The sequence below is a fragment of the Giraffa tippelskirchi genome, chromosome 2 (assembly GCF_054371585.1).
Source record: "Giraffa tippelskirchi isolate mGirTip1 chromosome 2, T2T-mGirTip1v1.2.pri, whole genome shotgun sequence".
Classification (NCBI taxonomy): Eukaryota; Metazoa; Chordata; class Mammalia; order Artiodactyla; family Giraffidae; genus Giraffa; species Giraffa tippelskirchi.
In genome coordinates this window covers 68,109,883-68,134,940 of record NC_137276.1, presented here as the reverse complement: position 1 = coordinate 68,134,940, position 25,058 = coordinate 68,109,883, and the positions used below count along the sequence as shown (strand labels likewise).

The following is a 25,058-nucleotide window of genomic DNA, read 5'->3' as shown; positions in this document are numbered from 1 at the left end:
ACAAGCCTATTCTCCTCCAGCTGAAGAGACTTCCAGGACTGAAAAGGCAGATGTGTGTTGTTGTTTTTTTTTAATTTTATCTTCTACTATTTTCTTCCCTTTATTTCTTTTGCCCATTTTAGAAGTCAGTTGTTTAAGATCTACAACATTCAAATGTAACTGCATATAGAGGGGAATTTAGAAAGTCATTCTGCATGCCTAGGAAAAGGTACAGTCTCAGAAAAGAGCTGAGAAGACCTTAGGCTTACAGTTCAGTCTGATCCTTGGCACAGAGACAATGTGTAATAATCAAAACAAAACAAAAATCAGCAAACCCTAGAGAAGAAAGAGAACCTTTTTTCCAGAGTTTCCACATTTTAGGTTCAAAGGTACAGTTTTCAAAAAGAAAAAAAAAACTCTCAGAGAATATTAAAAACTACAAAAGCATGGCGCAATCAAAGAAAAAAACAAACCAACATGGGAATGCAAAATGATACAGCTACTTTGGAAGGCAGTTTGATAGTTTCTTACAAAGCTAAACAAACTATTACAATATGATCCAGCAAAAGTGCTATTCATTATTTATCCAAAGTAGTTAAAAACCTGTGTCTATAAAAAAACTTAAACACAGATGCTTATAACAGTTTTATTTCTAACTGCCAAACCTTAGAAGCAACCAAAATTTCCTTCAGTAGGTGAATGGACAAACAAACATTATCTAGACAGTGGACCATTATTTAGCATTAAAAAAAAATCTGCAACCAAGTTATGAAAAACCACAGAGGAACCATAAATGCATATTACTAAGTGAAAGAAGACAATCTGAGAAAGCTACAAAGTATGTGATTCCAACTATGATATTCTGGAAAAGGCAAAACTATGTGAGTAAAAGTCAGTGATTGCTAAGAGTTAGGGTGTGGGGGGGATGAATAAGAGGAGCATAAAGTATTTTTAGGGAAGTGAAAATACTCTATATAATACTACCAAGGTGGATGCACATCATTATACATGTGTCCAAATCGACAGAATAAACCCTAACGTACAGTATGTATGCTTGCAATAATCTGTCAATGTAGTGATGAAAAGAAATTTTCACATATTGAGGTATGGGAAGTCATTCTGGCTCATACCTAAGTTAATACAAATTTAACGCTAATTAAAACAGCTGGTTTGTGGCCTATCAAACATATATTCTACACCTGCTCTAATTATTAAAGAAAAGGACACAACGACCAGAAATAAACAATATCCATGGTAAGAATAAAGATTAAATCCCTGCTCCCTTCCTGGGATGCCAATCCTGGCACTCCTTCAATGATAAAACTCTCTTCCCAGGTGTCAAGGCCACAGGGACTTGCTGTGTACATGTTCATCTCTCTTTTAGAAACCTCGAAGGAATCTATTCATGACTTGTTTGATGGATCTTTGTTCTGACAAGATATAAAACTGTGTTGAAAAGCATGCTTTTCTGGAGCAGTTCCTCAGTTATCTGAGAAGCTGTCTTCCAGGCTAACTGTCCTCAGTTTGGCTTAAATAAAACTCCTTTCTTTTTTTCTATTATGGACTGTTTAATGATTATTTTTGTCAACAGCAGGTTCATCAACTGAAACAAATATACAAGTTAATTTTCTTGTGAACCTAAAAATGCTGTAAAAGGTCTACTTTAGAAAAATGAAACAACCAGATGATGAAGCTTAATAGACTAAAACAGTTTTCCTAAAGATACTCAAATAATTAAAGAAAGACATGAAAATAGTCAAGAAAACAGTATATGAAGAAAATGAAAATACCAGTACAAAAACAGAAACCCTGAAAACAAACCAAAAGTAAATTATGGAGATGAAAAATACAATAACCAAAATTAAAAGTTCAGTAGAGGAATTCAAAGGCAGATTTGAAGAGAAAGAAAAATGAATGAGGGAACTTGAAGATAAAACAATTGAAATTACTGAGTCTCAAGGGGGAAAAAAATGGAGAAAAGGAAACAGAACCTAAGGGATCTATGGAACATCATGAAGTGGACCAAAAACACACTGTGGGAGTTCCAGAAGGTAAAATGAGATAAAGAGAGATCATCTGAAGAAGTAATAACCACAAAGTTCCCAAATTTGATGAAAAACACAAATATTCAAGAACCTCCAAGTAGGATGAACTGAAAGAGACCCATACTGAGACACATTACAATCAAATTGTTGAAAGACAAAGAGAAACTTGAAAGAAGCAAGAGAGAAGTGACTTGTCACATACAAGGAATCCTCAATAGGATTATCAGCAGATTTCTCAGCAGAGATTTTGCAGATCTGAAAGCAGTAGGCTTATATATTCAGACTACAGAAAGAAAACCTATCAACCACGAATTTGATACTCCCTCATAGCTCAGTCGGTAAAGAATCTGCCTGCAATGCAGGAGATCCAGGTTCGATTCCTGGGTTGGGAAGGTTCCCTGGAGAAAGAAATGGCAACCCACTCCAGTATTCTTGCCTGGAGAATCCCACAGACAGAGGAGCCTGACAGGCTACAGTCCATGGGGTTGCAAGAGTTGGACAAGACTTAGCAACTAAACCACCACCAAAATTCTCCTTCAAAAATGAGAGAGAAATTAAAACATTTATAGATAAAAGCTGAAGGAGTTTGTTATCACCAAACCTGTCCTTTAAGAAATACTAAAAGAAATCCTACAGTTGAAATGAAAGGACGCTAGATAGTTACTCAAAACTGTATTAAAAAAATAAAGATCTCAGTAAAGGCAAATATGGGGCTTCCCTGAGAGCTCAGCTGGTAAAGAATCCACCTGCAATGCAGGAGACCCCAGTTGATTCCTGGGTTGGGAAGATCCACTGGAGAAGAAAATGGCAACCACTCCAGTATTCTTTGGCTTCCCTTGTGGCTCAGCTGGTAAAGAATCCAGCTGCAATGCAGAACACCTGGGTTCAATCCCTGGGTTGGGAAGATCCCCTGGAGAAGGGAAAGGCTACCCACTCCAGTATTCTGGCCTAGAGAATTCCATGGACTATATAGTCCATATGGTCACAAACAGATATGACTGAGCAACTTTCACTTTCACAAGTAAATATATGGGTGATTATAAAAGCTAGTACTATACTAACTTTGGGCTTTTTCCTCCAAATTTTGTTTTCTACAGAATTTTAGAGACTAATGCATAAAATTATTAATTTTTTTTGACACACAATATATATAAAAGTTATCTTGTGACACCAATAACTGAAACCAAATGGGTACAGAGCCGTATAGGAACAGGGTTTTTGTATGTTATTGAAATTGACTTTGTATAAATTTGAGTTAGTGTATAACTTACGGATATTAAATGTAATCCCCATGGTAACCACAAAAAAAATAGCTACAGAATATACAGAAAAGGAAATAAGAAGGAAAGTAAAACATTTCACTGCACAAAATAAACACAAAAGGCAGTAATATAGGAAAATCAGCAAAAAGACATACAATGAAAACTAAAAAATATTGCTGAAAGAAATTAAATAAATGGAAAGACATCCCACATTCATGGATTAAAAGATTATTAAGATGTCAATACTTCTGAAAGTGATCTACAGACTCAATGCAATCCCTATCAAATCATGGAAATACAAATTAAAATCATGATTAAGGCCACTATATATCCAAGAGATTAGCAAAAATTTTAAAGTGCAACAATACCAAATTGATAGTGATGGGCAGGTAAACTGGTGTAACCATTCTGGTAAAAAGGGTAACATTAACCTGTAAAATTCAAGCATACTCTATGACCCTGGGAAACCCTGGTGGCTCAGCAGTAAAAAATCGGGCTGCTAATGCAGGAGACAGAGATTGAATCCCTGGGTCAGAAACATCCCCTGGAGAAGGAAATGGCAACTCACTCCAGTATTCCTGCCTAGGAAATTCCATGGACTGAGGAGCCTGGCGAGTTCCAGTCCACGGGGTCACAAATAGTCAGACATGACTTAGTGACTAAACAACAACAAATGACCCAGAAATTCCATTCTAACTATACACTTTAGAAATATTAAAGTTTATGTATATCAAATAATAAATGTTCAATGCAAAATTATTTGTAATTGCCAAAAATGGAGATACCCAAGAGTCCATCAGTAACAGACTGAGTAAATAATTATAGATGCATACAGTTGAGTAAAACATAGCAGTAAGACCTAACGATGGAGAACCATGGCTATACATAGATGGATAATCATACGCATGATGTTCAAAAAAGAAAGAAAAGGAAGTCACCAAAGGCTACCTGCAGCATAATTCTGTGTATCTGAATTAATTGTTGGAAAACTAAATTATATTATATAGAGATACATCTGACCTGTCTCTTGAGAAACCTGTATGCAGGTCAGGAAGCAACAGTTAGAACTGGAGATGGAACAACAGACTGGTTCCAAATAGGAAAAGGAGTACGTCAAGGCTGTATATTGTCACCCTGCTTATTTAACTTATATGCAGAGTACATCATGAGAAATGCTGGGCTGGATGAAGCACAAGCTGGAATCAAGATTGCTGGGAGAAATATCAATAACCTCAGATATGTGGATGACACCACCCTTATGGCAGAAAGTGAAGAAGAACTAAAGAGCCTCTTGATGAAGGTGAAAGAGGAGAGAGAAAAAGTTGGCTTAAAGCTCAACGTTCAGAAAACTAAGATCATGGCATCTGGTCCCATCACTTCATGGGAAATAGATGAGGAAACAGTGGAAACAGTGTCAGACTTTATTTTTTTGGGCTCCAAAATCACTGCTGATGGTGATTGCAGCCATGAAATTAAAAGACGCTTACTCGTTGGAAGGAAGGTTATGGCCAACCTAGATAGCATGTTTAAAGGCAGAGACATTACTTTGCCAACAAAAGTACGTCTAGTCAAGGCTATGGTTTTTCCAGTGGTCATGTATGGATGTGAGAGTTGGACGGTGAAGAAAAGGCTGAGCTCCGCAGAATTGATGCTTTTGAACTGTGGTGTTGGAGAAGACTCTTGAGAGTCCCTTGGACTGCAAGGAGATCCAATCAATCCATCCTAAAAGAGATCAATCCTGGGTGTTCATTGGAAGGTCTGATGTTGAAGCTGAAACTCCAATACTTTGGCCACCTCATGCGAAGGGTTGACTCATTGGAAAAGACCCTAATGCTGGGTAGGATTGGGGGCGGGAGGAGAAGGGGACGACAGAGGATGAGATGGTTGGATGGCATCACCGACTCGATGAACATGGGTTTGGGTAGACTCCGGGAGTTGGTGATGGACAGAGAGGCCTGGCGTGCTGCAATTCATGGGGTCGCAAACAGTCGGACACGACTGAGCAACTGAACTGAACTAGCTGGAAAAAAGATTAAGCTAAGTGGTCAAAACCAAGTTAGTCAAGCAAAGGATATTTTGCCTTTGGGGACCAAAGGTGAAGCTCAATTACAAAGCTCAGACTCCTATTTACTCCCAAGAACTGGGGATGGGGAAATCAGTATTCCAGTTCAACTTTCACCACTGATTAATCTTATGTCTTAAGTAATTAATTGGTCAATTTGTTCATTCTTTAAAGACAAAGGTGGACACACAAAAGAAAAAAAGACTATAACTTCAAGTGTAATGTCACATGGAATGGCACTGTTCAAAAAGGAAAGACCTACAAATGTTACCACAGCAAAAGTGGAAGAATCTACAATGTTACCCTGCATGCTATTGGCATACTATAAACAAACAAGTCAAGGGCAAAATCCTTCTTGCCAAGAGAATTAATATATATATCGAGCAAAAAGCACCCTAAGAACTAAGAAAGTTTCCTGAAACATGTGAATAAAAATGATCACGAGAAAAAAAAGGAAGCCAAACAGAAAGGTACTCAAGTTCATCTGAAATGCTACCAAAGAAGCAAACTTTATAAGAACCAATGGAATACCTAAAGAAACAAAAGACTTATATATAGAAAACTATAAAACACTGATGAAAGAAATCAAAGAGGACACAAACAGATGGAGAAATATACCGTGTTCATGGATTGGAAGAATTAATATAGTGAAAATGAGTATACTACCCAAAGCAATCTATAGATTCAATGCAATCCCTATCAAGCTACCAATGGTATTTTTCACAGAACTAGAACAAATCATCTCACAATTTGTATGGAAATATAAGAAACCTCGAATAGCCAAAGCAATCTTGAGGAAAAAGAATGGAACTGGAGGAATCAACCTGCCTGAATTCAGGCTCTACTACAAAGCCACAGTCATCAAGACAGTATGGTACTGGCACAAAGACAGAAATATAGATCAATGGAACAAAATAGAAAGCCCAGAGATAAACCCACGCACATATGGACACCTTATCTTCGACAAAGGAGGCAAGAATATACAATGGAGAAAAGACAATCTCTTTAACAAGTGGTGCTGGGAAAACTGGTCAACCACTTGTAAAAGAATGAAACTAGAACACTTCCTAACACCGTACACAAAAATAAACTCAAAATGGATTAAAGATCTAAACGTAAGACCAGAAACTATAAAACTCCTAGAGGAAAACATAGGCAAAACACTCTCTGACATAAATCACAGCAGGATCTTCCATGACCCACCTCCCAGAATATTGGAAATAAAAGCAAAAATAAACAAATGGGACCTAATTAAAATTAAAAGCTTTTGCACAACAAAGGAAACTATAAGCAAGGTGAAAAGACAGCCTTCAGAATGGGAGAAAATAATAGCAAACGAAGCAACAGACAAACAATTAATCTCAAAAATATACAAGCAACTTCTGCAGCTGAATTCCAGAAAAATAAACGACCCAATCAAAAAATGGGCCAAAGAACTAAACAGACATTTCTCCAAAGAAGACATACAGATGGCTAACAAACACATGAAAAGATGCTCAACATCACTCATTATTAGAGAAATGCAAATCAAAACCACAATGAGGTATCATTTCACACCAGTCAGAATGGCTGCTATCCAAAAGTCTACAAGCAATAAATGTTGGAGAGGGTGTGGAGAAAAGGGAACCCTCTTACATTGTTGGTGGGAATGCAAACTAGTACAGCCACTATGGAGAACAGTGTGGAGATTCCTTAAAAAACTGGGAATAGAACTGCCATATGACCCAGCAATCCCACTGCTGGGCATACACACCGAGGAAACCAGAATTGAAAGAGACGCGTGTACCCCAATGTTCATCGCAGCACTGTTTACAATAGCCAGGACATGGAAGCAACCTAGATGTCCATCAGCAGACGAATGGATAAGGAAGCTGTGGTACATATACACAATGGAATATTACTCAGCCATTAAAAAAAAATACATTTGAATCGGTTCTACTGAGATGGATGAAACTGGAGCCCATTATACAGAGTGAAGTAAGCCAGAAAGAAAAACAACAATACAGTATACTAATGCATATATATGGAATTTGAAAGATGGTAACGATAACCCTATATGCGAGACAGAATAAGAGACACAGATGCATAGAACAATTTTATGGACTCTGAGGGAGAAGGTGAGGGTGGGACGTTCTGGGAGAATAGCATTGAAACATGTATATTATCATATGTGAAACAGAACACCATTCCATGTTTGATGCATGAGACAAATGCTAAGGGCCGGGGCAATGGGATGACCCAGAGGGATGGGATGGGGAGGGAGGTGGGAGGGGGGTTCAGGACGGGGAACACATGTAAACCCATGGCTGATTCATGTCAATGTATGGCAAAAACTATTACAATATTGTAAAGTAATTAGCCCCCAACTAAAATAAATAAATTTATAAAAAAAAAAAAAAGTCAGACAAAAATGTGTGTGTACTGTATGATACCCTTTCTGGAAAACTAGAAAATGAAAACTAACCTAGTGACAGAAAATAAAATATGGTGATAGAAAGCAGATCAGCTGCAGCTGGGGTATAGCTAAGTGCGACCAAATGGAATATCTACGAAAGAGTACAAGATAAATTTGGTGGCTATATTGTATGTTCAGTTTCATGATTATAGTGATGATTTTACAGTTATATACTTATTTTCAAACTTACCAAGCTGTATACTTTAAGTATGTCCAATTTATTGTATGTCAATTATACCTCAATAAAAGCTGTTACAACTTTAAAAAAAAAAAAAGAACCAATGGAAGGGAGGCTGAGCTGCTGGAAGTCATTCCCTATGAATTCATGGTATAATAACAGTAATAATTAAAAGACCCCTGGATTGTTAAAAAGAAAAAAAAAACTTAACAATTGGGTTATAGATCAAAGTACTCTTTTCTATAACCGCTTACCTTCCACAAGCAATCTGAGTCACAATGCTTCCCATAAGTTCAAAAACTTTCCTTGGGTTTATTTCATGACTGGTAGAGTTATGACCCAACTGACCATACCCTCCAGCTCCAAAAGTAAACACTCCACCTTCCTAAAAAGAAGACAAAATCTTTTGTGATTAGAAAGCCTGATAAAAGGAAATAATCTTCAGGAAAATAAGTTAATCTTTAATGTAACTATGGAGTCAATTTTCTTTTCTATTGTCTTCTTAATTTAATGGATGATAAGATAGCTAACTTTTCAAGGTAATACATCTTAAAACTAAAAGTTTTAGGTTGATATTGCTGATTATTTTCACATATTTTAGAAGTATTTATGGTCATCATCAAACCAATGATGACAATAATGATGACAAAGTCATCACTAAACCAATACTATTTTTTGCACTGCCTTTTACTATCTTTATATTCTTGTCAAATCACAGTATGTACTTATAAAATTTCATAAAACCTAAAAATGGTATCATTTTCAGTTTCCAAAGTAGCTCTGCAAAAAAATTTAAAATGTATGTGTAAACAGAGCGCACAAATATACCTACTCTTAGCACACTGTTACTAAACTATAGACAATCTTTAAAATATTTATCATAAAATATATAACTGGATTAATGGTAATATTTTTTAAAAAGTAATTCATGATGACAGTTTAACATAAGCACAATTAGTATTTTTTCAGTTCAATTGCTTTTCCTCATAGTTGCAGCTATGTAAACAAATTTAAGCTATTAAATGAAAGTGGGATAAGAGTATTTATACAGACTGCTATGTCAGGAAATTGATTTTTCTCTTTAAAATCTTTTTATCATGGGAAATTTCAACAAAGGCACAAAAGTAAAGACAAATACATATATATAAAAATATATGTATTTATCTACATACGAATTATCACAGAACCATCACTCAGTTTAACTGGTAAAACTTAGGTAACCCTGGTTCATTGATGCCCTTCCCACCCATTTTTGGGGGGTATTTCAAAGCAAAAAACTGTACTAGAGGTACTTTAAACAGGTAAACTGTGATCAATAAATCATTTCACCTATAAATGTGTATGTATTCTCAATGGAACATACCTCTAACAGATAAAAATATATAACACAGTACTCTTATACACAAAAAATATTAATTTCCTTTTTTGGACAGAAATAGCAAGTGTTAAGATTTGTTTCTCAGGTTTTTTCATCTTACTGACATTACTGACGACATAAGATTGTAAATATTTAAAGTAGACAACATGACATATATATACTCTGTGGAATTATTACTACAGTCAAATTAATTAACACATCCATCACCTCACATACTTTTTTAGGGGGAGGAGAAAGCTCAGATCTACTCTCTTAGCAAATTTTAAGTACAGAATACCATTGCTAATAGTCACTATGTTGTGCATTAGATCCTCAGAATTTAAAAATCTTGTAACAGGAAGTTTGTACCCTTTGTCCACCTATCCCCATTTTCCTCACGCCCCACACCCTGGGAACCACCATTCTACCTCTTGTTTCTGTGAATTTGGCTTTCTATTCCTAATTGCCTTCCCTCTCACTTTTTTTTAAACAATTCCATGTATAAGTGATACCATTTAGTGCTTGTCCTTGCCTGGCTTATTTCACTTAGCATAATGCCTCCAGGTTCATTTATGCAGTTACAAATGAAAGCATTTCCCCTTCTTATGACTGAATATTTCAGTGTATGTATGCATGCCCACGCACACATGTACATATCACATTTCCTTTATGCACTCATTTGTCAGTGGACACTTTGGTTGTTTAAATATCTTGGCTATTGTGAACAATACTTCAATAAAAATGAGCACAGTTATCTCTTTGAGATCCTGTTTTCACGTCCTTCAGAAATACATCCAAAAGTGGGATCGCTGGATATTATAGTAGTTCTGTTTTTAATATTTTGAGGAATCTTCATACTGTTTTCTGTAATGGCTCTACCAAGCTGTATTTCCAACACCAATGTACAGGGTTCCCCTTTCTCCATATACCTGTTTTGTTTTTGTTTTTAATTATAGTGATCGTAACAGATGTGAGTTTGTGGTCTCGATTTGCATTTCCTGATGATTGTGATGTTGATACTGAGTACCTTTTTCATGATCTTTTTGGTCATTTGTGTATCTCCTCCAGAAAATGTCTATTTAAGCCCTTTGCCCATTTTTAAATTAGACTTTTTCAGTCATGAGTTATGTGAGTTCCTTATATATTTTAGATATTAACCCCTAACCAGATATATGATTTACAAATATCTTCTCTCATTCCACAGGATGACTTTTCATTTTGTTGATTGTTTCCTTTGCTGTACAGAAGCTTTTAGTTTATTTTTGCTTTTGTTATCTGTGTGCTTTTGGTGTCACATCCAAGAAATGACTATGAAGACTCATACCAAGAAACTTTCTCCCCAGTTTTTCTCCTAGGAGTTTTACAGTTTCAGGCCTTACATTTAAGTGTTTATTCCACTTTGAGCTACATTTTGTAAGTGGTATGAATTAGGGATCCAGCTTTTGCATGTGGATGTTCAGATTTCCCAGCATCAGTGTGCTCTCGGCACCTTGTCAATGATTAGCTGCATTTACTTCTGACTATCTATTTTATTTGATTGGCATTAATATATGTGCTTGCTTTTACACCACTATCATGCAGTTTTGGTTACCACAGCATTGTAATATAGCTTAAAATCAGGAACCACCATGCCTCTACTTCATTGCTCTTTCTCAAGGTTGCTTTGGCTATTCTGGGTCTTTCGTGGTTCTGTATGAATTTTAAGATGTTCTATTTCTGTGAAAACTGCCGCTGGAATTTGAACATGGATTACACTGAATCTGTAGATCACTTTGAGTAGTACAGACATTTTAACAATATTTGCTCTTCAAATTCAAGAACATGAGAAATCTTTCCATTTATTTCTTTCTTCTTCAATTTCTTTCATTGATGTCATATAGTTATCAGTGTATAGGTCTTTCCTCTGTTTGGTCTACCTTTATTCCTAAGCATTACATTGTTTTTAATGCTACTGTAAATGGGGCTGCTGCTTAAATTTCTCTTTTTAGACAGTTTGTTAGTGTATCAAAACACAACCCACTTTAAATGTTAATTTGTATCTTGCAACATCACTGAATTCGTTTACTGGTTCTAACAGATTTTTCAAGGAGTCTTTAGGGTTTTCTTTTTATAGTATCAAGTCACCTGCAGAGACAATTTTACCTTTTCCTTCCTAATTTGAATGTCTTTCATTTTTCTCATGACTAATTGCTATGGCTAGGACTTCCAGTACTTTTATTTTTTGGCCACACAGCACGTGGGATCTTAGTTCCCCAACCAGGGATAGAACCCATATCCTCTCACAGAGGAAGCATGGAGTTCCAACCACTAGACTCCCATGGAACTCCCCTTCCAATACTATCTTAAAAAGCAGTAGTGAAAGTGGACATCCTGTCTTGTCCCTGATCCCAAAGGAAAAACTTTCAAATTTTCACTTTAAAAACTTTTCACCATTAATTATTATATGTGGTAGGTTTGGCCTTTATTATGTTAAGGCATGTTCCCTCCATACTCACTTTGTACAGTATCATAAAAGGATGCTGAACTCTGTCAAATGCTTTTCTTACATCTACTGAGATGATCATATAATTTTTATCCTTCATTCTATTAATGTGGTGTATAACACTGACTTCCAAATGATGAATCATCCTTGCATCCCAGGGATAAATCCCACTTGATCACTGGATATATAATCATCTGAATGTGTTACTGAATTTAGTTTGGTAGTATTGAGGAGTTCTGCATCTATACTCATCAAGGATGTTGGCTTGTAACTTTCTTTCCTTGCAGTGACTTTGTGTGGCTTTGATATCAGGATGATGCTGGACTTATAAAATAAGTTTGAAAGTGTTCCCTCCTCTTCTGTTTTTCAGAGGAGTTTGAGATGGACTGGTGTTAATTATTTTTTATATAGTAGAATTCACTAGTAAAGACATCTATCTGATCCCGGGCTTTTCATTCTTGGGAGACGTTTAATTACAATCTCCTTACTCATTAGAGGCATAGTCTGATTTTGTTTCTTTTGGTAAACAGTTTTGATTCAGTTTTGGTAGTCTGTATGTTTCCAGTATGTACCCATTTCATCCAGGTTATCTGATAAATTTGTTAATATATAATTACTGATAGTAGTATCTTATGAACCTTTGTATCTTGGCATGTCAATAATCATGTCTGACTGGTAACATTAAAAATAAGTGGGACAGTGTGTTTCAGCCTTATCTATTCCCATTAAGCTTAATGCTGATCTTTGTCTAGATTCAGAACTTCATTAAGGACTATAAAATGGGTATAAAATTAGTATTAAAAAATATTTCTTCTAAATTTATTAGCTGAAATTCTTCTATAGAAAACTTATCAGCTATTAAGTTATCATGAAATACAATAAAAATGCTTTTCTCATTTACTAATTTTTAGGAAAATGAGTTGTTTCAGCAACTCCCAAGGGTAAGCAATGAAGTTTGTTTTGTATTGATTTGGGTAAAAAGAAGATCATTTTGAAGTCATAGATTTTTTATAATTGGTGTATTTCCACTTATTAAAGATATTATTTCCTTTTTTTGACCACTGAACACACTTCTTCAAGTTGTCCTTGTGACATGATCTTAGTAGTCTTTGCTTTTTTGTAACACAAAATACCCAAGGCTATTTTCATACTTTTTTGGTTCCAGATATGAGATCAGACTCTTTTCTAAGAAGTCTTGGTTCTTTTTAGTAGAGAATCTACAACAATCAAAGAATATTCATTGCTTCTAGATTACACATATTTAGTTATATCTCAGATCTTTCAGTAGTCATAGCAAACAAATTTATTTTAGAAGGAGAAAAGTAATTCACACTGATACTTGTGAGTCAAAGCAAAGATTACTGAGTTTTAATTTGATTGCTACCATTTTATATGTCTTTTCTCTTAAGCTGAAAATCTTGGTTTCTAATGACAATAAAATAAATACTTATTTGCTTTATCCTATTCTATATGTAATATAGTGAAAATAACAGTACCAATTCTTCTACTAACAGTAAGACTACAGAATGCAGTTTAAGAGCTCTTTGTGAATTCAATTTATCTTTAGGCTATTTCCCACTAGTGATGTACAACAAAATACTGTACTTTAAAATGACCTAAAAGAAATCTTCTGTAGTTGTGTCACTAGTAATTTTGTAGAACTGTTTTAATATACAAATATGTTAGCTTTTTAATTACATATAAGAGTTTCTAGGTTTCAAAGTCAAAACCTAAGGCAAGGCTCATTTGGTCTACCTATTCTTTTCAAATATAAATAACATGTATCTTCTTTTTCCTCAATGGTAATATATCCTGAAAATCATTCTACAACAAAATAGAGATCTTCCTCATTCTGTTTTACAGGGCATGACACTACACACAGTGGAATTACCATAGTTTATTCAATTAGGCTGCTACTGATAGGCATCTGGATTTCTTCTATTCTTTTGTTATTAAAATATTACCACAACAAACAGCCTTGTGTATACATAAATTTTGTATCTTTGGAATAGATTCTTAAAATTGTTAAGGGACTGATAAGTCAAACGGTATATGTACATGTAATCTGCATAATGAATTTATAAAAGAACTTGAAAAAAATTGACATCTTTATGGTAGTGTCTTCATATCCATTAACATGCATGTCTATTTATTCTGTTTTTAAAATTTTGTGGGTTTTTTTTTAATTTTTCCTGTTTGTTTTGCACAAGGAAACTGCTTTGTAAAGTAATCCTAATCTATCTTCAAGAAGTTCTTCCAGGAAAACAAAAGGCACTGATACACAACTATATTCTAACTTTAAACAAGGAAAACTAAAAAAAAATCTTAACTTTTGAAATAGCTAAAACTATCTAATTTTGTTGAAAATAATATACACCAAAAATTCCAGTGATAAGTATCTATTTTTCTCTCAAAAGAGAAAAATATAGCTACTGTTTTGAGAAAAAATACAGAAGATTAATAGAACTGACATAAAAAAAAAACTCAACAGATTTAAAGAATTAGAAATCTTGGGAAAATAAGATAAGTGCTTATCTGAAAGGATGAATTTGGAAAGCATTAACATGTGAATATTTCTACCACAAAGTTAATCCTAAAGAATAATATACAAAATAGTCTTTACTATTATGTTCAACACAGCTTCTTTCTTCTAAATATCAATGACAGAAGAGAATCACTAAAATTTATAACTTGCCAACAGTGATTACATCTGTAATTTGAATGATTTTTTAAAAAATAAATAAAATATGGTAATAAGATCAGCAGAGATAATAAAACTTCCTTATTCAAAAGCAAGTACAATAAAACTTTTCTAAAAATTAACTTTTGTAATTGGTCATTATAATATTTTTTAAAGTATCTTTAGTACACTGTATCTGATAAGGACTGAGAATAATTCTTATTTTGAAATTTCCAATGGTGGGGGTAAATGTGTAGAATTTTTATAAATCTGATTAGAAGTAATTTTTTCTTGCCAATTTTATCTACTATGCAGGATAAAGAAAGATAAAGGAGCAAAAATATTAATCTCTAATTCAGTGAATAATAATTTGCTAGTTCCTTTATGTTAAGATGACTATAATAAATAACACTGCTGGTAAAGGTTAGCCTATTTTCATTTTACTTCTAATTGCTAGAGAATTATACAGTATTGATACTGAACTGGTACATATTCAAGAAAGTGAGAGGTCAGAGTTAAAACCATTAGCAAGATTGTGATGAAAGCTCATTATAACTGCTTGCATAATACTGATTCTTGGCCTAGGGATAATAAAAGAATTCAGTCTCCTCTGTTACTTGTTATACTTATAAGCCACATGGACACTAAATTAAAATTAGGCCGAGTTATACAATATAAATGGGATTGATACACAAAGCACAGTAAGCCTAACAAACTAAAAAGAAATTATTTCATTCACAATATTATTCAAGCAGTATTTAACATTAAGTTGAAAAACTCAACAATATGTATCATCACCACACAAACAGCAGATCACAATTCACATTTCATAACATAAAACAGTTGAAATATCAGGTAAACTGTTTTTGAGAACAAATAATAACCTAAGTCCCTTTTTCAAGATAAACTATTTTTTAGACATCAATAACCCTCAAGGTTTCAATATACATATCATTAAGATATTCACTTATTACAAAATAACTACCATAAATATTAATAAAAAAGTTTTACAGGAGTACAATACCTTGGTTAGTGCAGCAGTATGATCTTCTCCACAACAAATATAAACTATTTTCTGAGTTCTTAGTGACTTTAGTAAATTAGGAACATACCTATCTGAAAATTTCAATAAGAGACATTAACAAACAGTATTTTTAAAATTAAAACTCTTACTGCTTTAAATAAGAGTTTAAAACAGTGATAATTAAACCAATTTACAATTCAATAATTTTGTAGTAAAAGGCTAAGTTGGGTTGCCAAGTCTTTCTATTCCTACTACAGTGATAAAGGAGAGGTCTAAAAAGGGGAATTTAAATACTAATCTGCCTCAATGCCAACCTACACTCAGGAATCAAGGAATTTCAAAGCTTTTGACTGCTTCTAATACATATATATCATTCTTTACATCCACCTCATGATAATTAAGCTCATAGCATCCTACTTTGAAGCCTAAAATTATACTTTCTGATGTTTTATAGCAGGAAAGATATAATGTCCTAATCTGACATAGTTTTCTTATGCAGAACAAAGTATTTTTAAATTCTAAGAGTATTATTTGTTATCATTTCCAGTTGTTATAGATAAACAACTCACTTTTGTCTAATTCATTATAATTATGTTGAACTTTATTAAATCAGTTTTTGTGTTTCAAATATTGGCATTCAACCTAATGCAGCTATGAAAAATCAGTTCCCAAAATCCCAATTTAGGTAGTTATAATTTTTTAAAATTCAAAAAGTTTATTTGTAAGACATTAGCATCACCATTAACAGATTAATTAAATGACTCAGAAATAAATATTTCTTTGAAATACTCAAATAGATGAACACTTCATGTTACTTTTTAGGATAATGTTACAACTTTTTTCAACTGATGGTAGCTGATATTGTGGTTACCAATCTGAAGTAATGTTTTTCTCAATTTTCTTTTAATAACCATTAAACAATGAAGATTTTTGTCCAGATATACTTTCTCTATTTTATTTTAGAATAAAATAATATTTTTGGCCTTCCCACAATCTCCTAAAAATATTATCAGGTGGAATTTTTAAACTAATCTCTCCTTCTCCACCTCAATCCCAAGGAAGATTTGGGTATACTTCTCTCTGACACTAAGAATCACTAATCCATCTCAAAAAATCATCTCTCTTTAAAAGCATACCTATAAAAAATGCAAACCTACCATTTTCATCATTAAGACCTAGTTGACCAAATTTGTTGCGTCCCCATCCAAAGATAGCTCCAGAAAGGGTGAGTACAAAACTATGGGCTCCTCCGGCCGCAATTTGCATGAAAGGGATTCCAAGTAAAGACTTAATCAGCTGTGGTGAAGCTTGCTTTTTACAGTCAATGCCTAAACCCAGTTGGCCATATTTATTCTGTCCCCAACAGAAGACTTCACTTGCTGTAAAACAAAAATCATAAATTACTATTTTTCTTACACAAAAAAATTCCATTTGAAAATCATCGTTATTTTGGGACATTCTTCCTTACATTGGATGAAAATACATATTCCTCCTTACAATTACTTCTTATATGATACTATCTAGAATAATCCGTATTAGTAGAGTTTTAGTTTGACTCACTTTACTAATAAATAGGGTAAGTCACATAACTGAGGGTAATCTCATTTTCTGATGTTCCTTAAGAAAGTACCATCTCTTTTTCATATTCCTCAGGTCTCATTTTTATTCTATGATTTCTCCCAAGAGGGACTCATTTAAGCTCAAGGCTTCAGTTATCAATTACATGCTGAACACCTTCAAAATTTATCACTACCCTACATCTCTCCTCTGAGCAACAAACCCATGTATCCAATAGATTACCTGACAGCTATACTTCAATATTTGAAAGGTACTTTTGGTTCAGCATGCCCTAAACTCAATTCATGATCCCCTTCCTACCTCCCATACCTGGATCTCTTCCTAGTGTTCCTCATTTTCAGTAAATAACCATCTTAACTGATTCAGTAGCACAAGTCATAAACATAGGAATCATCCTTCATATTCCTCTCCTCTCTTACCTTACATACAGGTTTCTATTAATTAATCTATCACCTATCAATCAAGTCACATACAGTTTTCTTTCTAAAGTAATATATGGTTCATAGATCCACACCTACCCATTTCACCAGGTTCTTATAAGAGTTCTCTCTACTTGGCCACATTTGCTCACCCATTGCTACATTTTTTTTACAACTCTAAACATCTTTTACTTATTTTTATGAAATAAATGGCACTAATAATTGACTAACAACTGATTTTAAAAATTCATACCATAATAGTATATACTTACTAAGTTTCTCTCCAAACTAGATCACCAGTTCCTCTCCCAAGATAAGCACTCTTACCAACTGCTGATATGCACTTGCAGAAATACTCTATGGACATAACTAGCTGACATTTGTACATACAGAGATATAAAAATGTAGATCTGATATATGGTAGACACCATAATATTGGTCTGGGTAAGTTTCAAATTAATTGTTCTATAACTTTATATGTTCATGTGATTTCATAATGAAACTCAAATTTTTTTTAAAAATTTGAGCTGATTTTTTTAAAAACATAGATTTGAAATGTTGCTCACCTGAGAAAAATTTGTCAGTGCCTTCTCACTGCTCTTGAGATAAACACTTTTAACAAGGCTTAGATGGTTCTACAAAATCTACCTATGTTTCTGAGCCCATTTAACACCAATCTCTTCCCTCACTTACTATACTTTCGCCATACTCACCTTCCTTCATCTTCTCCAAAGCCTATTTCTTACACACTTTCTGTCTCACACACTCTGCCTAAACTTTCTCTTCCCCCTTGTCTAATTTACTTCTATTCTCTCCCAGCAAGAAGCCTTCCTTAATCGCCAAGATTAGTTCAGTCCTCCTGTTACGGGATCTGAGTGTTTCAAACCTTTTTCTTTACAGTCTTCTTTTGTAGTACATGACTATACTGTTATCTGTATGACTGACCCGTAAGGGCTAGGCTAGTCCCTAAGGGTGACTCAGTGGTAAAGAATCCACCTGCCAATGCAGGAGACAAGGGTTTGATCCCTGGGTCAGGAAGATTCCCTGGGGAAGAAAATGACTACCCATTCCAGTTTTCTTGCCTGGGAAATCCCATGGCTAGAGGAGCATGGTGGGCTACAGTCCACAGGGTCACAAAACAGTCGGACACAACTTAGCAACTAAACAACCACCATAAAGGCTAGTACTGTATTGCTTACCACTGTGCCTAGTTCATACTGAGAGATCTGCTCCCCATCCCAAAAATTTCTTTTTCATTAAATGAATAAGACACTGCTAAAACATGAAGCTGAATACTTGTCAAGACAGAAAAACTGTTCTCATCAGTAAAGCCTTTGAGTTTAAATTTATCTTGAATCTATCTACCAAAGTATCAAAAGAGAAGTTGAAATGGTAACATAAAAAAATACAGGGATGCCAGCCCCACCCCCCATTTTATTCCTTAGATGGAATAAATCCAAATCCCTTAACATGGCATGTAAGGCCCTTTGTAACAGATTTGTTTTTACTTCAAACTCTACCTAAGTATGAAAATGTCTCCCATGATCTGAAAATACCCACGTAAAATTATATGCCGATACACAAATACACAAAATACTTTCCTTCTATGCCCTCACTAGTACTATTACTTTAGCCAATTCTTAACATTTCCCCCTAGCTGCTTCTCAATAGGTCTCCAATTCTGAATTATATTCATCTTTCAAGACTTGCAGCAAATATGACCTTCTTTATACGTTTACCAATTCTGTTGACAAACTACACTTTTTCCCTTATTCCCACAGTATTTTACTTCTACCTTGACCAAAAATAGTATATATTTTTTCTGCGTCAATTATAATATTTGTACATCTGCCTCTTCTGTTAGATCACAAGGTCCCTAAGTTCAGTTCAGTTCAGTCACTCAGTGGTGTCCGACTCTTTGCGACCCCATAAATTGCAGCACGCCAGGCCTCTCTGTCCATCACCAACTCCCGGAGTCTACCCAAACCCATGTCCATCAAGTCAGTGATGCCATCCAACCATCTCATCCTCTGTCGTCCCCTTCTCCTCCCGCCCCCAATCCTACCCAGCATCAGGGTCTTTTCCAATGAGACAACTCTTCGCATGAGGCGGCCAAAGTACTGGAGTCTCAGCTTCAACATCAGTCCTTCCAATGAACACCCAGGATTGATCTCCTTTAGGATGGATTGACTGGATCTCCTTGCAGTCCAAGGGACTCTCAAGAGTCTTCTCAAACACCACAGTTCAAAAGCATCAATTCTGCAGGGCTCAGATTTCTTCACCGTTCAACTCTCACATCCATACATGACCACTGGAAAAACCATAGCCTTGACTAGACGGACTTTTGTTGGCAAAGTAATGTCTCTGCTTTTAAATATGCTATCTAGGTTGGCCATAACCTTCCTTCCAAGGAGTAAGCGTCTTTTAATTTCATGGCTGCAATCACCATCAGCAGTGATTTTGGAGACCAAAAAAATACAGTCTGACACTGTTTCCACTATTTCCCCATCTATTTCCCATGAAGTGATGGGACCAGACGCCATGAACTTAGTTTTCTGAACGTTGAGCTTTAAGCCAACTTTTTCACTCTCCTCCTTCACTTTCACCAACAGGCTCTTTAGTTCCTCTTCACTTTCTGCCATAAGGGTGGTGTCATCCACATATTTGAGGTTATTGATATTTCTCCCGGCAATCTTGATTCCAGCTTGTGTTTCTTCTAGCCCAGCATTTCTCATGATGTACTCTGCATATAAGTTAAATAAGCAGGGTGACAATATGCAGCCTTGACGGACTCCTTTTCCTATTTGGAACCAGTCTGTTGTTCCATGTCCTGTTCTAACTGTTGCTTCCTGACCTGCATACAGGTTTCTCAAGAGACAGGTCAGATGGTCTGGTATTCCCATCTCTTTCAGAATTTTCCACAGTTTATTGTGATCCACACAGTCAAAGGCTTTGGCATAGTCAATAAAGCAGAAATAGATGTTTTTCTGGAACTCTCTTGCTTTTTCGATGATCCAGCAGATATTGGCAATTTGATCTCTGGTTCCTCTGCCTTTTCTGAAACCAGCTTGAACATCTGGAAGTTCATGGTTCACGTATTGCTGAAGCCTAGCTTGGAGAATTTTGAGCATTACATTACTAGTACGTGAGATGAGTGCAATTGTGCGGTAGTTTGAGCATTCTTTGGCATTGCCGTTCTTTGGGATTGGAACGAAAACTGACATTTTCCATCCTGTGACCACTGCTGAGTTTTCCAAATTTGCTGGCATATCGAGTGCAGCACTTTCACAGCATCACCTTTGAGGATCTGAAATAGCTCAACTGGAATTCCATCACCTCCACTAGCTTTGTTCATAGTGATGCTTTCTATGGCCCACTTGACTTCACATTCCAAGATGTCTGGCTCTAGGTGAGTGATCACACCATCCTGATTATCTGGGTCGTGAAGATCTTTTTTGTTCAGTTCTTCTGTGTATTCTTGCCACCTCTTCTTAATATCTTCTGCTTCTGTTAGGTCCATACCATTTCTGTCCTTTATCAAGCCTATCTTTGCATGAAATGTTCCTTTCGCATCTAATTTTCTTGAAGAGATCTCTAGTCTTTCCCAATCTGCTGTTTTCCTCTATTTCTTTGCACTGATCGCTGAGGAAGGCTTTCTTATCTCTCCTTGCTATTCTTTGGAACTCTGCATTCAGATGGGAATATCTTTCCTTTTCTCCTTTGCTTTTTGCTTCTCTTCTCTTCCCAGCTATCTGTAAGGCCTCCTCAGACAGCCATTTTGCTTTTTTGCATTTTTTTTCCATGGGGATTGTCTTGATCCCTGTCTCCTGTACAATGTCACGAACCTCTGTCCATAGTTCATCAGGCACTCTATCAGATCTAGTCCCTTAAATCTATTTGTCACTTCCACTGTATACTCATAAGGGATTTGATCTAGGTCATACCTGAATGGACTAGTGGTTTTCCCTACTTTCTTCAATTTAAGTCTGAATTTGGCAATAAGCAGTTCATGATCTGAGCCACAGTCTACTCCCGGTCTTGTTTTTGCTGACTGTATAGAGCTTCTCCATCTTTGGCTGCAAAGAATATAATCAATCTGATTTCACTGTTGACCATCTGGTGATGTCCAGACGTAGAGTCTTCTCTTGTGTTGTTGGAATAGGGTGTTTGCTATTACCAGTGTGTTCTCTTGGCAAAACTCTATTAGCCTTTGCCCTGCTTCATTCTGTACTCCAAGGCCAAATTCGCCTGTCACACCAGGTGTTTCTTGACTTCCTACTTTTGCATTCCAGTCCCCTATAATGAAAAGGACATCTTTTTTGGGTGTTAATTCTAGGTCTTGTAGGTCTTCATAGATCCGTTCAACTTCAGCTTCTTCAGCATTACTGGTCGGGGCACAGACTTGGATTACTGTGATATTGAATGGTTTGCCTTGGAAACGAACCGAGATCATTCTATCGTTTTTGAGATTGCATCCAAGTACTGCCTTTCGGACTCTTTTGTTGACCATGATGGCTACTCCATTTCTTCTAAGGGCTTCTTGCCCACAGTAGTAGATATAATGGTCATCTGAGTTAAATTCACCCATTCCAGTCCATCTTAGTTCGTTGATTCCTAGAATGTCGACGTTTACTCCTGCCATTTCCTGTTTGCCCACTTCCAATTTGCCTTGATTCATGGACCTAACATTCCAGGTTCCTATGCAATATTGCTCTGCACAGCATCGGACTTTGCTTCTATCACCAGTCACCTCCACAGCTGGGTATCGTTTTTGCTTTGGCTCCATCCCATCATTCTTTCTGGAGTTATTTCTCCACTTATCTCCATTAGTATGTTGGGCACCTACTGACCTGGGGAGTTCATCTTTCAGTGTCCTATCTTTTTGCCTTTTCATACTGTTCATGGGGTTCTCAAGGCAAGAATACTGAAGTGGTTTGCCATGCCCTTCTCCAGTGGACCACATTCTGTCAGACCTCTCCACCATGACCCATCCGTCTTGGGTGGCCCCACACGGCATGGCTTAGTTTCATTGAAATAGACAAGGCTGTGGTCTGTGTCGTCCCTAAAACTGTCTCTTAATTTATCAGTGTTTCCCTATAGTTCTAGTCTCCTGTTTCATTCACAGTAGGCCTCACTAGGCATTTAATAAATTTAAACTAATAATAATAAAGCCACTGAAACTTATTTTTTTTAACGATATAACAAATACATGGGGCTTCCCTGATGCATGTGTGCTGGCTCGGTGGTAAAGAATATGCCTGCCAACACAGGAGACATGGGTTCGATCCCTGACCTGGGAAGATTCCACATGCCACAGAGCAACTAAGCCCGTGTGCCACAACTACTGAGCTGTGCTTTAGAGCCCGGGAGCAACTACTGAAGCCCTTGCCCTAGAGCCTGTGCTCTTCAATAAGAGAAGCCACACCACAATGAGAAGCCTGCACACCACACCTAGAGAGTAACCCCTGTTTGCCACAACTAGAGAAAGCCTGCGCACAGAAACAAAGTCCCAGCAAAGACAAAAATAAATAAACAAAATTTTAAAACTATATAAAAATAAATATATATGGCAGGTTCTCTACTAACTCATAATCATTAGCAAGCATAGGAAGAAGTCAAAAGAAATAAGCAAAGGTAACAGGATGTTTAGACAACTTTCTCTGTTTCTAGTCATAAAAAGTTTATCTGTGAGATCAAATGAAATTGGATAAGTTATAAACTTCCTCAGCTATGAAGGAATAATGTTCAGCAAGCTAAAGAACAATCAGATGGAAAAAATCAATTTCATGTCTATATTTTTGCAAAAAACGATTTGAGAATGACGCCATTCAGAATAACAAAAAACATCAAATATCTATGGAAAAACCTAACAAAATGTATGTAAGACCTCTCCACAGAAAAGAACAAAATATTCTTGAGACAAATTAAAAGGAAATTAAAATGAATGGAGACATTATCACCTGTTGAAGAATTGAAAAACTCAGTATTACAAAGATTTTCCTCAATTCGATTTAGAGACAATGCAATCCCAAACAAAATCCCAATAGTTTAATAAGTGTCTGTGAAAACTGCCAAACTAATTCTAAAATGTATACAGAAATGAAAAGGATAAAGAAGAACCAGGGCAATCTTTAATAAGGATGAAGTTGAAGGAATTTTGGCTTTAAATAAGAAAGCTGAAAAGGCAAAAGAAAATAGAAGCAATGCTTACCTTTAGAAAGTGCAAGTGAATGATAGTAACCACAAGCAACCTGTACTATCTGGATATCCGACAAACTTTTAATATTTCTAGAAAAGAAGAAGAGAGATCAGAATTAGTTAGTTCCATTTAATAAATGGATCCTGAATGCCATTTATGCTATTTATTGACCACCTACTATGTGCAAAGAGTTTCCTTACCAGCAGTTCCTTACTAGCATGACCTAGCAGTTTATGCTTTTTTCACACAAGCCCAATTTACAAAAAAATTTACGCTAAAATCAGTAAACAAAATCTAAGTATGAAAAATTAAGAGGTGTGATAAGAAAACACTTCGAAAGACAATATTTAAGCACAGTAATCTATGCTCACACTTCAGTGCTTTCGTATGTTTTTATTATCAAAATTAGAAAAAACTATAACTTAAAGTATGAAACTTGGTAATATATTTCTAAGACAAATGTACATGATCTAATTTGTTGAAAATTGGTGTTTGGCCCAGTTTAGTACATGCTCTCCTCCATCAAGTTCCTTAAGAACCAGCAGGGATTCCTATCATGTGATGCTACCAATTCACAAATTATGAAACCTAGTCCTTTTGGACTATCCTTCTGCTTCGCATCTAAATCAGTGATATTAAATGTATTTAATTCTTTACTACAGAAATTTAATTAATTTATATCTATTATGATCACTGATGTGTGAGGTCATATTTCTGCCATCTCATGTTTCTGCCTTACATTTTTTTTAGCTTCTTTTCCCCCCCAATTTCTGATTTTTCCTTAACTGTAATATAATTCTAAAGGCTAAGTGTTAAAACATCATGAAAATCAAGTAACTCTGTGCATGAATCATCCCAGGTTTTATGTAGTTCAACATCACCTGGTCATTCTGTTTTTCCTGAATTAACATTTTCAAAAAAAAGGGGGGTGGGAAAATACAATATATTTCTTATTTCCCTTTACCTGATACTGCCACCTGACCTGATTCTGCCATATGAGAGTCCGGAGCAAGTTCTGACCAGAGTGTCGATACCCATGATTTTCAGGAGGCAGCTTCAGCAAACCAAATTTTGAGCGGGAAAAAGGAGAGTTACTCTAATTCTATATTGTTGTATTAAAAGTAATTTATTTAGTGGATTTATGTTCTTAACTACAAAATTTGAGAGTTGCACTGCTACCATTTAGCAGAATCAAACAAGTTAACAGGGTCCAACATATTTTCAGATTTTCAAATATAGCAAAAAGCTATATATACACTGGCAAAGCAAAAACAGGAATAAAAAACACATGGATATGTACAACTGTAAAGTTATACATTTACTGTTACTGCTTATGCG

At 35.5% G+C, this 25,058-nt stretch overlaps 1 protein-coding gene and 1 long non-coding RNA gene across 32 annotated transcripts in view; one reads left to right on the top strand and one right to left on the bottom strand.

Annotated features, from left to right (window-relative positions):
- HERC4 (HECT and RLD domain containing E3 ubiquitin protein ligase 4) overlaps positions 1–25,058 on the bottom strand; it is a 129,599-nt gene that overhangs the window by 69,799 nt on the left and 34,742 nt on the right. For 17 of the 31 annotated variants that reach the window (XR_014076492.1, XR_014076491.1, XR_014076489.1 and 14 more), the window contains 4 exons: positions 23,733–23,809; positions 16,682–16,903; positions 15,525–15,616; positions 8,236–8,366 (listed from right to left, as the gene is read on the bottom strand). Coding sequence is in view for 22 of the 31 variants with exons in the window: in XM_081568917.1 (XP_081425043.1) it covers positions 8,236–8,366; positions 15,525–15,616; positions 16,682–16,903; positions 23,733–23,809 (522 nt within the window). In the remaining 9 variants the exon portion in view is untranslated. Of the gene's footprint in view, positions 1–8,235; positions 8,367–15,524; positions 15,617–16,681; positions 16,904–23,732; positions 23,810–24,684; positions 24,775–25,058 lie in introns of all 31 variants that reach the window. The other 14 variants (XR_014076486.1, XR_014076487.1, XR_014076488.1 and 11 more) reach the window with 2 other exon arrangements.
- On the top strand, positions 61–3,167 carry LOC145537915 (uncharacterized). Its single transcript, XR_014076497.1, has 2 exons — positions 61–2,362; positions 2,755–3,167. It is a non-coding gene; the product is annotated as an uncharacterized LOC145537915 (long non-coding RNA).